Source organism: Macrotis lagotis, chromosome 2 (genome assembly GCF_037893015.1).
Source record: "Macrotis lagotis isolate mMagLag1 chromosome 2, bilby.v1.9.chrom.fasta, whole genome shotgun sequence".
In the NCBI taxonomy this organism is placed as follows: Eukaryota; Metazoa; Chordata; class Mammalia; order Peramelemorphia; family Peramelidae; genus Macrotis; species Macrotis lagotis.
In genome coordinates this window covers 10,107,041-10,121,356 of record NC_133659.1, presented here as the reverse complement: position 1 = coordinate 10,121,356, position 14,316 = coordinate 10,107,041, and the positions used below count along the sequence as shown (strand labels likewise).

Genomic DNA, 14,316 nt, shown 5'->3' with positions numbered 1-14,316 from the left:
TTTCCAGCTCCAGAAGCATACTATTGTAGCATGATGCACTTTTTGGACTCAGTAGAGTGCAAACTTCCTGAGGGCCAAAAGGGCCTCCTTTCTGACTTTCTATGCCTCGCCTTAGATCTTTTGTAAATGCTTGCTGCTTGGTCAGTCATAAAAACAATTAACAATTTGCCAAGCACTTTACTATTATCATTACTTTTGATTGTCACAGCAACCCTGGGAGGTAAGTGCTTCATTTTCTTCATTTTACAAACAGGAAACTGAGATTACAAGTTTAAGTGACCAGAGTCATCAAGTATCTGAGGCTGGATTTGAACTCAGGTCTGCCTGACTAAAGGTTCAAATTGTTACACTAATGTTTTATTTGTTATTTTTTGTTTTAATTTTTTCAAGGCAGTTGGATTAAATGACTTGCCCAAGGTCACACAGCTAGCTAATTTTTAAGTGTCAGATCCTCCTAACTCCAGGGTCACCAACTGCCCTTGTGCTTTATTTGCCTCTCATAGAGGCAGAGTCTTGAAATCAAAATGACTTGATCCTAACTGCTTCAACTTCAAAAGTTAATATACCCATGGGATTTTCCTCTCCTGTGATGGTGATCTATGTGGAAAGAAAAAAAACAAGTCTTTCTTTTTGTCTTTGTTTTGCTAGCCATCTCATAGGCCTGGTGGCGAACAATGGAGAGCTAACCCACCAGGCCTCCCTCAAGGGTAGCCACTTCATAAACCTGTGCAGCCACCGGAACATCCCCATTCTATTTCTCCTGAACACTGTCCCACAAACATCTCGGTGCATGAGCCTTGCGCAGGTATGTATGCGATCCTCCAACAGGGAGGAGAGGTGAGAGTTTGCCTCTAGATAAGACTTCATGGCAACATCCATTATCCCCCTGAAATCTTACAACCATATGGAGAGTTAGTGCAAATTGTCCTTGATACCCTTTTATAGGTGAGGACTCCAAGGCCAGAAAAGGGAAATGAATTGTCCAAGGTTACTCACCTTTTACAAGGAAAAGTGAAAGAGCATCTCAGACTATTTGATTCCTAGTCCAAAGCTCTCTCTACCTTTTATGAAAGGGTCATAATATTACACATTTAGAGTTCATGTAGTCCAGTTCCTTCATTTTCCAGGTCAGGGGACTGAGACCCTGAGAGGATAATAAATAATAATAATAATAATTTTAATAAATAGCCTGTAACACTTACTAGCTGTATGATCTCGGGCAAACAATAGTTTATCTTTATAATAGGGCTTTAAGGCTTGCGAAGATCTTTACAAATATCATCTTATTGCTCCTCACAGCAATCTGAGGAAGTAGGTTTATTATTATCTTCATTTTGCAGAGGAGAAAGAAGAAGCAAAGAGAAGTTAAATGACTGTCCTAAGGTCATGCCATCTATAGGTGGTCAAGTTTGAGTTTGACCTTAGTTTCTGTGACTCTAGTCACAGTATTCATGACCCTCCACATTCCTATAGGGATGGATTTGTTTTCCTTTTACTTTACAATTCAGTAGTTTTTCCACGTAAATTTTTTCCATTCCAGTCACTGTATGAAGTTTTAACATTATAATAGTCTCCTTTGAGACAGGTAGAAAGTTCCCAGAAAGAAGGGCTATAACCTCTAAGCACCTTGATTTTTACATCAGAGTTCATCTCGCACTATTCTGTTCTCAACTGATTCTTTTCGATCAGTTATAATCACTGCTCTCTCTGCTCCTTCCCCACATCAGACCCATTTTTTCTTTCTTTCTTTGGAATTAACAGATTATGCCATCACAGCAAAGCTAGAAGGGACCTTAGAATTTATGTAAGGCAACCACCTCTTTTGGTTGTTTCTTTGTTTTTCAGCCATATCCAACTCTGTGATTTGCCCAAGGACTCATAACTAATGATTGGCAGAGCTGGGATTCAGAGCAAAATCCTTTAACTCAAAACAACCTGCTCTTGTTGTTTCATTTTTGTTCAAAGGATCATTGGACTTAAGAATCAAACTTGAGTTTTGGTCCTGGGTCTTCTATCCACTATTTTAAAAAAAATTTAAAAATCGATGTATTTATTTCTTTCCCTTTTCCCATACCCAAGAAGGCAAAAAAGAAAAGTAAAATAAAAACACTATAACAAAGATTTACTCCTAGGTCCTGTCCAACTATATTTGTCATAAGCTTTCTGAGTACATCCTCTCTCCATCAGGTAGTAGTCAAAATTCTTCCTCACTGGCCCTTTGGATTCATGGTTGGTCATGGCATTGATAAGAGTGCTTAAGTCTTTCAAAATTGCCTGTTTTCACAATGTTGTTTATATAAAAGAAACTATTCTCCTGTGTCTACTTCCTTCTCTATGCATCAGTTCAAAGAAATCATCTCAGGTATCTGTGAAATCATCCTCTTCATCATTTCTTCAATTTGTTCAATCCTTCCTCAATGGATAGATGCTTCCTTAGTGTTCAGTTCTTTGCCACCATAATGGGAGGTGCTATAAATATTTTCAAACATATGAATATTTTCCTTACTGTTGGACCTCTTGGAATTATAGGGAAAAGGGATATTATCCTTGGGTCAGGGACTTGAACAAGTTAGTAATCTCATGTATCCAGGCAGTGAAGTCATTATAGTCAGTAAGAGCTGAATTCAAATTCTGCCACAGACAACTACACTGTTGTGAGTTAATCTCTGTTTTCTCAGTTGTAAAATGGCAATCACAATAACACCTACTTCTCAGAGTTATTATGAGGATGAAATAAGATACTATTTGTCATATACTTTGTGAACCTTAAAGCTAGATAAATGTTAGTTATTGGTAATGATCTTGAGGATAAAATAGTATGAGATGAACTCCCATGGGAAAATCAAGGTGCTTATAGGTTATAGCCCTTCTTTCTGGGGCTTGTTTCCTTCTCTTCAGAGCTACTTCCTGATTCAGATCCTTATTTCCATGATCTCTCTTTTTAAAAAATCATCTATCATCTCTTTGATTCTTATTTCTAAAACATATCAATACAATATAATACAAGAAATATTTACTTTGTACCTACTATCTGCTGGATTCTAGGAATGTAGAGATACACATGAAAACTAGCCGGGGACTTTTAATGCACTGTGACTATTTCTACTTGTTTTCACTCAATTAGAATGTGTTCACCTTGTGCAAGACTGTACTAGGGAAGAGAGAAGTCAACTATATTCATGCCATTTGAACAAGAAAGATCTATTTGGGGATAAGGCTAAATAATAGTCATAATCATAATAACTATAGTATTTATAAAATACTTTAAGCTATGTAAAGTCTCTGCATGAATTAACTATTTGAGTCTCACAATAAACCTGATAGGTTAGTGTATTTTTATCTCCATTTAATAAATGAGGAAAGTGAGACTGAGAGAGGTTTAAGGAATTTGCCCAAGGTCACATAATCAAATGGTGTGGTTGAGACAAGATTCGAACTCAGTTCTTACTGATTCTGAGCCCAATGTTGTTACCCATTGTTCCCTAGCTACCCAAACTTGGGTGTCACAAATGACCTCTTTATTGATGGTTTAGTCTGATGGAAAGATTGATAGGATTTGGAAGCAGGGGACTATGCAGCATGATCCTGGGCAAGGCCCTTGACCTCTTCCTGGGGCTCAGTTTTCTCCTTAGATTTCTATTGAAGAGTGTCAATATTTTTATTTCAGGTATCTATTGCTCTATTAATTTTCCACTTAAATGTAACCTATCTTATGCACTCTTAGCTGGGGAGGAAAAAATGCTATAATGGAATACTGGATGCTAAAAGCAAGAAAAGACCTTTGAGTATTTAATCCAGATCACCATTTTACAGAAGAGAAAACCCTGGAGAAGGTCAAGGTCCAAGATCAAGTTGGGTCAGTGAAATGGGATGTGTGTTGTGTGTGTGTGTGTGTGTGTGTGTGTGTGTAAGGTCAGGGGGGGGTTGTCAGACCAGGAAAATATCTTAAGTCCTTTTGATCTTAAACTTCATGATCTATGTTGGTTGGTTGGTTCTTGTCCTTCATTATCGAAGAAGACCAAAATGACATCACTGCGTCTGAGACAAATGATAGTGTGTCCAACTATGGCTGATTGGACCAATATGAGCTCAGAATGCTCTATCACAGGTTGGGCACAAATAAGTCCATGAGAATGCCTGGGATAGGTTCTCTAAACTTATATATGTCATATTTCCTTTGAGCTATTCTATTCTGCCTTCCTCATAGAGTGTAGCCCCCCTCACTGAGGAGGGCATGCCATACTGGGTGGTCCCGTGCCAGCGTCTCCCATGCTGTACAGTCAGTTTCAAAGTTCTTCAATGAAACCTTCAGAGTGTCTTGGTATGGCTTCTTCTGATCCCTTGTGAGCACTTGTCCTGTGGGAGTTCTCCATAATTTTTTGGGGGGGGTTTGCAAGGCAAATGGGGTTAAGTGGCTTGCCCAAGGTCACACAGCTAGGTCATTATTAAGTGTCTGAGACCGGATTTGAACCCAGGTGTGCCTGACTCCAGGGCCGGTGCTGTATCCACTACACCACCTAGCCACCCCTAAAATGGTTTTTCTTTTGGCAAGTGGACATCTGGCATTCTAATGTCATGTCCAGCCCATTGTAGCTGCCCTCTCTGTATAATGTTGGAATGCTAGGCAGCTTAGCTCAAGAATGGACCTCAGTGTCTGGTATCTTCTCCTGCCAGGTGTTCTATACATCACTCCTGTCTCTTTGCATCTAGTGTGTGACTCATCTCACCTTTCTCCCATTTTCCCTCCTCCACTCTTCTCTTTTTGGCCTTGCTGGCTTCTTCCTCCCCATTGGTGCACTAGAAACCGTCCCTCTGAGGTAGATATAACAAGAACAGTTGCTCTCATTTTACAGATCAGAAAATTAAAATTCTGACAATTAAAGGCATTTGCCCATGGTCATACAACTAGCAATTATCAGAACTAAGGTTTGAAATTAAGATGTCTACTGAACCCAAGTTCTGTCATATCTCCACACTACTAAACTTCCTGAAACAAAATTGTTTAATAAAAAAATGAGTTCAGCTTTCATAGAATCATAGACTGTTTTACAGAATGCCCCAGGTTAGATAATGGGCCTCTGAGAAGACTGGCATTTAGGTGGTCTCAGAATGTCTCACAGCAGGTTCTTGGAAGAACTGGAAAGAAAACCAAGGCCCATTTTTTTTTCAATGTCTTAAACATACTGGACAGTAAACGTAGGTTAAATTGCTCTATTAATTTTCCACTGAAGTGTGACCTCTTTTATGCACTCTCAGCTGGGGAGGAAGAAATGATAAAACAGAATCCTAGATACAAAAAGCAAGAAAAGACATTATAGTATTTAATCCAGATCACCATTTTAGATAGGAGAAAACTGAACCCTGGAGAAGGTCAAGGTCCAAGATCAAGTTGGGTCCATCTAGACTCTAAAACCACAGCTTTCTCCATTATACCAATCTTGTTTTTTAGAGGAAAAATGACTTTTTGCAATAGTCCTTATGACATAACCACTTTCCACTTTCATTTCAGGCAGAAGATCTAGGCAGAAAATTCAAGGCCCAGGCCTGTATGATGGCCACCATTGCTTGTGCAGAAGTCCCCAAGATAACTCTGGTCATTGGTGGCTATTTTGGAAATGACAGCTATGCCATGGTACAGGAATATTGCTTATTGGGTTACATAATCCCTCATATTCGTGGCCTTCCTAAAGTTTTCCCAAACCAAATGTAGCACTTTTTCTGAAGCTGTTGTCCCAATTACCCCTCCCTTGGTTTGCATAGGTTATTAGAAGTCATTTACATATTACAAGCCTCAGAGTTCTAGGAGCAATTCTGTTATATTATGTATATTAATCGGGTGTTATCTTGATGCAATGCAACATGTTATTTTATATCATATATTGTATCACATTATATCATATCATATTGTATCACCATGACTCTCCTGTTAACATGGTGTCAAGAGATTTTAGCAAAGGTATTTACTAAGAAAGTGTCTAAAAACCAGTTGTTGGTACAAGGGCATTTTCCTTTACCTTTATCCAAATGTGAGACAGCCCCTTCCACAAATATGTACAGAGTCTGTGGGAGGATTGGGCACAAAGTTCAGAAAAAGGAAGTGACTGATCCCAAAGGTAATAAGAATCAGAGGAAGGAATCAGATCGCAGTTTTTTCAATTCAAAAGATCAATATGCTATGCACTCTACCATATTGTCTCTCCCATTGTGGATTGAAAATCTGAGTTTCAATATGTCTTCTTTCAGGTAAGTGACTTCTGACATTTGAGGATGCAATGTAGAGTGGTGGATTTTGTTCAGGGGACACTAGAGACACAATTCTGATTCAGGAACTTACTTGGCAACCCCTCTGTGCCTTAGTTTCCATACCTATAACACAAGGAAGCTTTTGACTGTGATAACTTTAAAGGTCTCTTCCCTCTCCAGATCTATGGTTTTGTCATTATCAGCATGATGTACCCTAATGGCAGTTTATTCTTATTTTTATAAATGACTCTGATGGATCACTTGTTTTTTTAGTGTGGAAGATCATTCAACCCTAATTTCTTGTTCCTTTGGCCCAATGCAAGAATTGGTCTTGTTGATTGTAGATCTCCATTTGCTGACTTTCTGGAAGGAGATGAATATCTCTCTATGGACAAATCCACATTAAAACATCTGGAGAAAAAGTAAGTGTTGAGGTGCCTACTTTGCTGACTTTTTACTGATAATTAGCCAAAGATCATTAAAACAGGAATAATGCCAGACTTAGGAGAGAGAATTCAGATTTGTAGCTTTCTTAATTTTCCTCTTAGCTTCTTTCCTAATATCTTCAATTAAAGATCATTAACTCATAGCCATGGTGCAGGGAATATTTTTGTTGTTAGACTTTCTATACCCAGCTCTGTTGGGAAGACAGATCAGGAATTTTCCAATCACTTGTTGAATTGAACACTAGATGCAGGTTCAGAAGACATGGATATTTGATGGCTAGGGGGGCTAGTTGGAATCTTGGTTCTGTTTACTAAGCTCTGTGTCCTTGGGAGGTCATCTCACCAATTTGGGCTTCATTGATCTTTTCCATAAAATGAAGGAGTTAGCAAAAAAGGAAGAAAATGGTTGTTCTGTACAAAACTGTAGCAGCTGTTTTAATTGAAGCAAAGACATGGGAACAAAGGGTAAAGTTTTCCAGTTAAAGAATGGCTGAAGCAGTTAGCATATGAATGTAATAACATAACATCATACCATATTATCCATGAGGGATGCAACCAGATAAACCCAAGAAGACTTGTATGAATTGATGCAAATTGGACAATAAAAAACATAATAATGAAAAACTGTTTTGAAAGATTTAATAATTGATCAATTAAATGACCAACTAGGATTCCAGTGGGTTCATGATACAATGTCCTACCCATGTCCTACCAAGAGTAGTAGGTAATAATTTAAAGATTTTCATACATGACCAATTTGGGAATTTCTTTTGTTTGAAAATACCTATTTATCAAAAGGGTTTTATTTGCATTTTTCCCATTTGGGAGGTGGTTTGGAATTGGAAGGTTAAGAATAAGATTCTTCACCTACCCTATCCCAACCTCCACCCCTCCAAAGAATGTAATGGAAGGAAAACTGGAAAGAGCCAAAGACCAGCAGGACAACTTTGAAAGTCAATTTTGGGGGCAGCTAGGTGGCACAGGAGATAGAGCACTGGCCCTGGAGTCAGGAGTACCTGAGTTCAACTCCGGCCTCAGATACTTACTAATGACCTAGCTGAGTGTCCTTGGGCAAGCCACTTAACCCCATTTGCGTTGCAAAAAAAAACCTAAACAAAGTTAATTTTGAATTTATTATATACTTAAAAAAGGAAAGTGAGTATATATTTGAGGTTCATAATTTCCTGTATAATCGTAAAATAAATATAAGTGCTCATTTTATTGGTTATTGTTAAGTTCCTAATTCTAAAAAAGTGAAGGCTCTTGGGGACAGATGATCACCAGGGTTTCTCCCTTTCTAAATTCTATGAACTCTTTCTGAGAGTAAGCTTTAAAAAAAGTTTGCAGATTGTGAAACTGAATACTTTTAAATTAAGATATGCTCATCTACCAAATAGCTTCTTAGTTAATATTAACTGGACATTTAACAAAGAGTAGTGACTTAGATTTGGTTATCATCTTATAGTTTGCAAAATTCTTGCACATCTTTGAGCCCCACAACACATGGGGAGGCAACGAAAAACTTTAAAACTTGGACCCAGAATGGGTTAGAAAATAGAATAGAACAGAATCCAAATGTTACATCAATTACATTCTCCACCTTCTTGACCTCCCTGATTACCAAATTTTGCTCTGGGATATTTCCTTTTCTCTGGGTTTTTAGGACCCTCATTTCTCTTGGTTGTCCTATCTACCCAATCACTCCTTTTGTCTCCTTTGTTGGATTATCATCCATAGCCTGTGCCCCTAATTGTGAGAGTACCCTAAGGTACTGTCCTGAGCCCTCCTTTTTCTTCTCACTTCTCTAACCTGGTGCCCTCATCAGCTCCTCCAGATCACCTTATCATCTCCTTTCAGATGGCCTCAGCTCAGCTTTATAATGCCTATCCCAACTTGCACTTGATAAATGCTATCAATCTATCTGTGCCTATATATTAACCATCTATGTCTATATGTGTCTTATCTCTATCCTTCTATCTATCTATCTATCTATCTATCTATCTATCTATCTATCTATCTATCTATCTATCTATGTATCTATGTATGTATCTATCCATCTGTCTATCTATCTATCTATCTATCGATCTATCTATCTGGCTGTCTGTCTGTCTGTCTGCCTGTTCATCCGTCCATCCGTCCACCCGCCCATCCATCTGTCCATCCATCTGTCTGTCCATCTGTCCATCATCTATCTATCTATCTGTCTGTCTATCTGTCTGTCCATCCGTCCATCCATCTATTTATCCATCTATCTATCTATCAGTCTATTGATCTATCTATCTATCTGTCTGTCTGTCTGTCTGTCTGTCTGTCTATCCATCTATCCATCTATCTGTCTGTCTGTCTGCCTGTTCATCTATCCGTCCGTCTGCCCATCCATCCATCCATCTATCCATCCATCTGTCCATCATCTATCTATCTGTCTGCCTGTCTGTCTCTGTCTGTCTGTCCGTCCATCCATCTATCTATTCATCTGTCCATCTCTCTCTCTCTCTCTCTCTCTCTCTCTCTCTCTCTCTCTATCTATCTATCTATCTATCATCTATCTATCTCTGTCTGTCTGCTAGCTTGTATATATTCACCTATCCTTTTTCTTCTGAGTTTCAGTTCCACATCACAAGAAGTAGGATTTAAATTCAGATCTTTTCTAACATGCTGCCTTTGGGTTCTTTCCTTCACAGTCCCCACTCTTCTTCATACTGGTTCTACTGTAATATGCCATTTCATCTGCAGCTGTGTTTTATTTCATACATGTCTGTAGACCACAAGATCACTGAGGGCAGGGTATCCTTTAATTTTGTTTTTATTCCCAGCTCTTATCATTGTGTTCAGAATATATTTGATGTTTTGCTCAAACTGAATAAACTGTTTGTAAACATCAACTTTGCTGCTCTTTATCAGACTAGAGACTGAAAGCACGGCACTTTATTCCTCAGCCAGACTGTGGGATGATGGAGTGATACTGCCCCAGAATTCCAGAGAGGTGGGTCGCTTTTTGGGCTCTGTCAGTTTGGGTTTGGGTTCTAGATGGCAACTTTAAGGACAAGAGATTCTGGCAGGTTAGTCTGGCATAATAACTGGTCCAGTGAGTTGCTAATTATTTCTTATTTGGTGCAATAAGATGAATCTTCCAAGTTTTGTTTTTTTCTTTCCCTTGACTTATTAAAGAGAGTTGAGAGGTCAAAAGTATATAAATGGGTTTGATTCAGTCAAACAAATGATTGTTGAAATGAAAGAAAAATGGAATATGTTCTTTTGATCATTGCCCTGGAGTTTTCAAGATAAAGTCTTTAGCATTTATTAGTTGTAGAGAGACTTAGTGTCTATAATTCTAGACAGGAAAAAAATCTAAGTATGAAACAATCAATGAAATTTACCTTTTTGGTGTGAATTCTCTCTCTTCCTCACCTCTGTTGAGCATTCTTCAGCTAAAAAAAGATGCCACATCCCAGAGTGAGAAAAGGTGGAAAATTTAAATTAAAGTATTCAGCCTTTATATGGAGGTTTTCGGTTGGCAGAGCACTTTCCATGTATTCTCTAGTTTGATCTTTTTTTTTTTTTTAAGGTTTTTGCTAGGCAGTGAGGTTAAGTAGCTTGCCCAAGGCCACACAGCTAGGTCATTATTAAGTGTCTGAGGCCACATTTGAACTCAGGTACTCCTGACTCCAGGGCCAGTGCTCTATCCACTACGCCACCTAGCGGCCCCCCTAGTTTGATCTTTACAATAGCTCTGGGGATGGTTCATTATTATCTCCATTTATGAAGATGAGGAAGCTAGAGCAGACAGAGTTTAAGTGACTATCCAGGGTTATACAACTAGGAAGTATCTGAATCAGGATTTGAATTCAGATCATCTTTATTTTATGGTCCATGTTCTGAACCATTTTGCTATTAGGTGCTTTTAGGAACATTCTTTTTTTTTTTTTTTAAGTTTTTTTGCAAGGCAAATGAGTGGCTTGCCCAAGGCCACACAGCTAGGTAATTATTAAGTGTCTGAGACCAGATTTGAACCCAGGTACTCCTAACTCCAAGGCTGGTACTTTATCTACTACACCACCTAGCCTCCCCTAGGAACATTCTAAAGGTAGAAAAATGATGATGAAAATTAGGGAAGAGATTTTATGAGAGATCATTGCTAAAAATTTGTAGAGAACTCAGCAAGTTTCCTAAAACCATAGACTCTTTAAGGTCCGGGGTGGGGGCAGATAGGTGGCATAATGAATAGAACATGGACCCTGGAATCAGGAAGACTTGAGTTCAAATATGGCCTCAGACACTTAATAATTACCTAGCTATGTGACCTTGGGCAAGTTACTCAAACCCATTGCCTTGAACCCCATCCCCCCAAAAAAAAGAAAGAAAAGAAAAAAGAATCTTTAAGGTCCAGAAGGATCCCCAAAAATCATCTTGTTCTACAACCTTGATTTTCAGAGGTGAAGAAATCATAGATTAGAATACATTTGCTTTGTCAGTTGTAGGCAGAGTCAGACAAACATTCTTCTCAATTTCATGATCAGTAATTTTTTTCACTACACCAACATAGACAGTGTTATGTCTTTTTGCCCTGGTAGAGGCTAAATGACTGCTTTAGGGATTCATTTTAAATATTAAGACTATTTTGGATGTATGAATTGTGTAGCATTGCAATGCACTGCCAAGAAGTTCCCTTTCTGGTGATTATTATAAAAAGGACAAACAGCTGTCATGCTGTTATTCTGTCCTTGGTTGAAGAAAAGTCATTGAGTCAAGCAGTATTTATTAAGAAATAGACTTGCCACCTTCCTCCATTTCCACATCCTTATGATACTAGAATCACAAAATCACAATTGTGATGTTAGAGATCTCCAAAGTCATCTTGTCTAACCTACACCCCTATGACACATTCAAACAAATGGCCATCCAAGTTTTCTTTGAAGGCTTTCAATGATGGGAAGCCCATTATGCTCCAAATTAGCCAATTCCTCTTTGGAGTAATGCTCCGATGGATATCATTATCATGCCTCGGGAACCTAGAACTTATACCTTATGAAAGCCCTCTGATCCTATAGTCCCTCCTTTCCTTCAGGTGAAGAATGGAGAGTTTTTCAGAACTCCCATTGAAAGGAGGCATCCAGGACAGTCATCTCTTCATTTTCTACCAGGTTTCATTTCTCTGGGATTTGCCATTATGAACTTGAGATGAATACCTACCCTTCCCCCTGCTCCCTCTATTTCAGCTTCCTTTTTGAGTATAGTCTTCTCACAATAGACTGTAATCTATCTGAGGGTAGGGACTATATTTCTCTCTTTGTAGCCCCAGTATTTGGGATAGTGTAGGATCAAACAGTCAAAATATGTCAGAAGCAGAACTTGAACCTGGGTATCCCAGAGGACAACTTTGTCTTCACCACATTGTGCTGATATGTGTAGATTGAACTCTGTTCTAACTCTTCAACATAGCTTTCATATGTTGCATAGAAGAACAGAAGACCATCATGCTGCATGTATGTACTTAATTCATTCCCAATTTGGATTTCTTGCATTTCCTTTATGTCTAGGTGATTGCAAAATGCTTAGAGATCATCAAACAGAAGGACCACCAAACTTTCATCTGTCAGCAGCAGCCCATTCTCCGAATGTAATTAGAAGTGACTGTTACATGTATAAAATGCTGTGCAAACAATGGCTTCGAGTGACTTTTTTGATTTTTGCAACCATGAGATTGGATTGGTATTGATTTACGGAAACTGAACAAATTGAACAAAACTCAGAAAGAGAAGTTTCCTAAGAATGCTAAATCATTAACCTGCAAGAGCCTCAGTTTTCTCACATCTGTAAGAGACATAGGCTTACTTTGTGGTTTCTTAGCAAAGGGAAGAGAATTTTAGTGGAGAAAGGGTTGAGCTTAGAGCCCAAGGACCTGGGTTTGATGCCTGACTCCTACACTTACTGTGTGACCCTCTTGAATCTTTCAGTTTTTTAGGGATTTCATCATCTGTTGATTGATCAATGAGGTCCTAGTCTTTAGAATATGTGCAATATGGTTTGGTGAGACTACCTCTAGAAATATGTGATAGAAGGGCCATCTCCCTCCATGATTCAAGGCACCCTCTATTTCTTATCTTCTTGTTAGATGGTCACAGAAACACATTTCACTGGGTGCTGAGTCAGAATTCAGCATGTATGCAAAGGATATAACAGAACATGGATGAGGCAAGACCCCTAGGGGCTGCTGTAAACCCTCCACAGGGTAGGTGGAAGTGGGGTGAGAGCCAAGGCAGAAGCAGGAGCAGCCTGCTCCCCATCATTGGCCCCCACTTCTCCCCACTGAACACATTTCTAGTCAATGCATTTCTTTCTTCTTGGTCTTAAGTGAATGAATATCAGAGAGAGAAGAGAACAGGTGATGATCTTTGATCTTCAAAAGAAAGAGTTCCAAGAGGACCAGAAGCTACAATTATTCCAGATTCTACCAGAAATGGCAGCTGCTGAGGAAAATGAGGAGTCAGCCCTGCCCTGAGGCTCAAAACTGCTTAAGCTAACCTAGCAGTCAGTGGGTCAATAGGTTGCAATACCATGTCCTCTAAGCAAGGGAGTGACTCCCCATTGCCCAACCATGATTTTGGAGGAACCAGTGATGAAGAATGCTGTCTCCTTCTTAAATGGGAGCAGCCAGAATGAGACTTATATCTTTGACATAGCCAGTTCAGGAATTTGCTTTACTATCCATATTTTTTACAAAGTTTTTGTTTTTAATCTCTCTTTTCATAAAAAATGAGGAGGTTGGAAGGAGGGAAAAATCAATTTTTGTTAACTAAAAAATAAACAAAGAATACAAATATAAAAACAGAGTGACTAATCTATCAGCTGTATCACAGAGATGACTTTGGTGGTGGGGGGTATTGGTAACTACTGTTTCCAATTTTGGGAATCAAGGAGGCAGAGGGAATCTTTTTCAGTTTTGGGAGTTTGTTGTCATTATTTTTCCTCTACCTTCTCAGTAAATATTCCTTTGTAAAAGCTAACTGATTAAATTGGGAAAGTATTTATTGGTGATTGATATCGGGGGACACATACCAGATTGGGGCTCAGGAGCAGTAAGTAGTGTTAGAAGAATCCTTCCAACCCTCTAGGTCATCCCTAGGACCCCGAGGGGAGAAGTAAGACCTATGGTCTGGGGACCCAACTTGGAGAACCAAGTGCAATGGACACTGAGCTTTAGAACTCCGTGTTTAACTCATAAACCAACATGGAAGTGATACTGAGGACCACAGACTAAGGACTGGACAGCAAGTATAAGAGTGATTGAGCTCAGGTTTCTTGTTGGAAACATGGAAAACCTGTGCAGTCAGATGCCATCTGAGGAAAAGAAGGAAAAAGGTAATACAATCACAGGGTCTTAGATTTGGAACTGGAAGGAAGCTTACAGACTATTGAGTTGAACCCCTGACTGTACAAAAGATGAGCAGGAAGTCTGGAGAGAGGTATAATTTGACCTCAGTCACTCAGGTGTCAAGTGGGATCTGAGACTTCAAGATGGCAGCAGTGGTGGTACTTTGGGGCAGAGGATTCCTCATCTAATACCCTTGCTGCTATGCCAGGGAAAATTTTTTTTTAACTTGAGGTTAAAAGTGAGCTCCTTGCCTCC

General features: G+C 39.0%; 1 protein-coding gene across 4 annotated transcripts in view; it reads left to right on the top strand.

Annotated features, from left to right (window-relative positions):
- LOC141512347 (biotin-dependent 3-methylcrotonyl-coenzyme A carboxylase beta1 subunit-like) overlaps nt 1-13,587 on the top strand; it is a 71,313-nt gene extending 57,726 nt beyond the window's left edge. For 2 of the 4 annotated variants that reach the window (XM_074221209.1, XM_074221208.1), the window contains exons 9-13: nt 649-805; nt 5,510-5,632; nt 6,517-6,665; nt 9,591-9,672; nt 12,227-13,585. In XM_074221209.1, the coding sequence (XP_074077310.1) occupies nt 649-805; nt 5,510-5,632; nt 6,517-6,665; nt 9,591-9,672; nt 12,227-12,310 (595 nt within the window). In that variant the 3' untranslated portion in view covers nt 12,311-13,585. Of the gene's footprint in view, nt 1-648; nt 806-5,509; nt 5,633-6,516; nt 6,666-9,590; nt 9,673-12,226 lie in introns of all 4 variants that reach the window. The other 2 variants (XM_074221210.1, XM_074221211.1) reach the window with 2 other exon arrangements.
- The last annotated feature ends 729 nt before the right edge of the window (nt 13,588-14,316 follow it).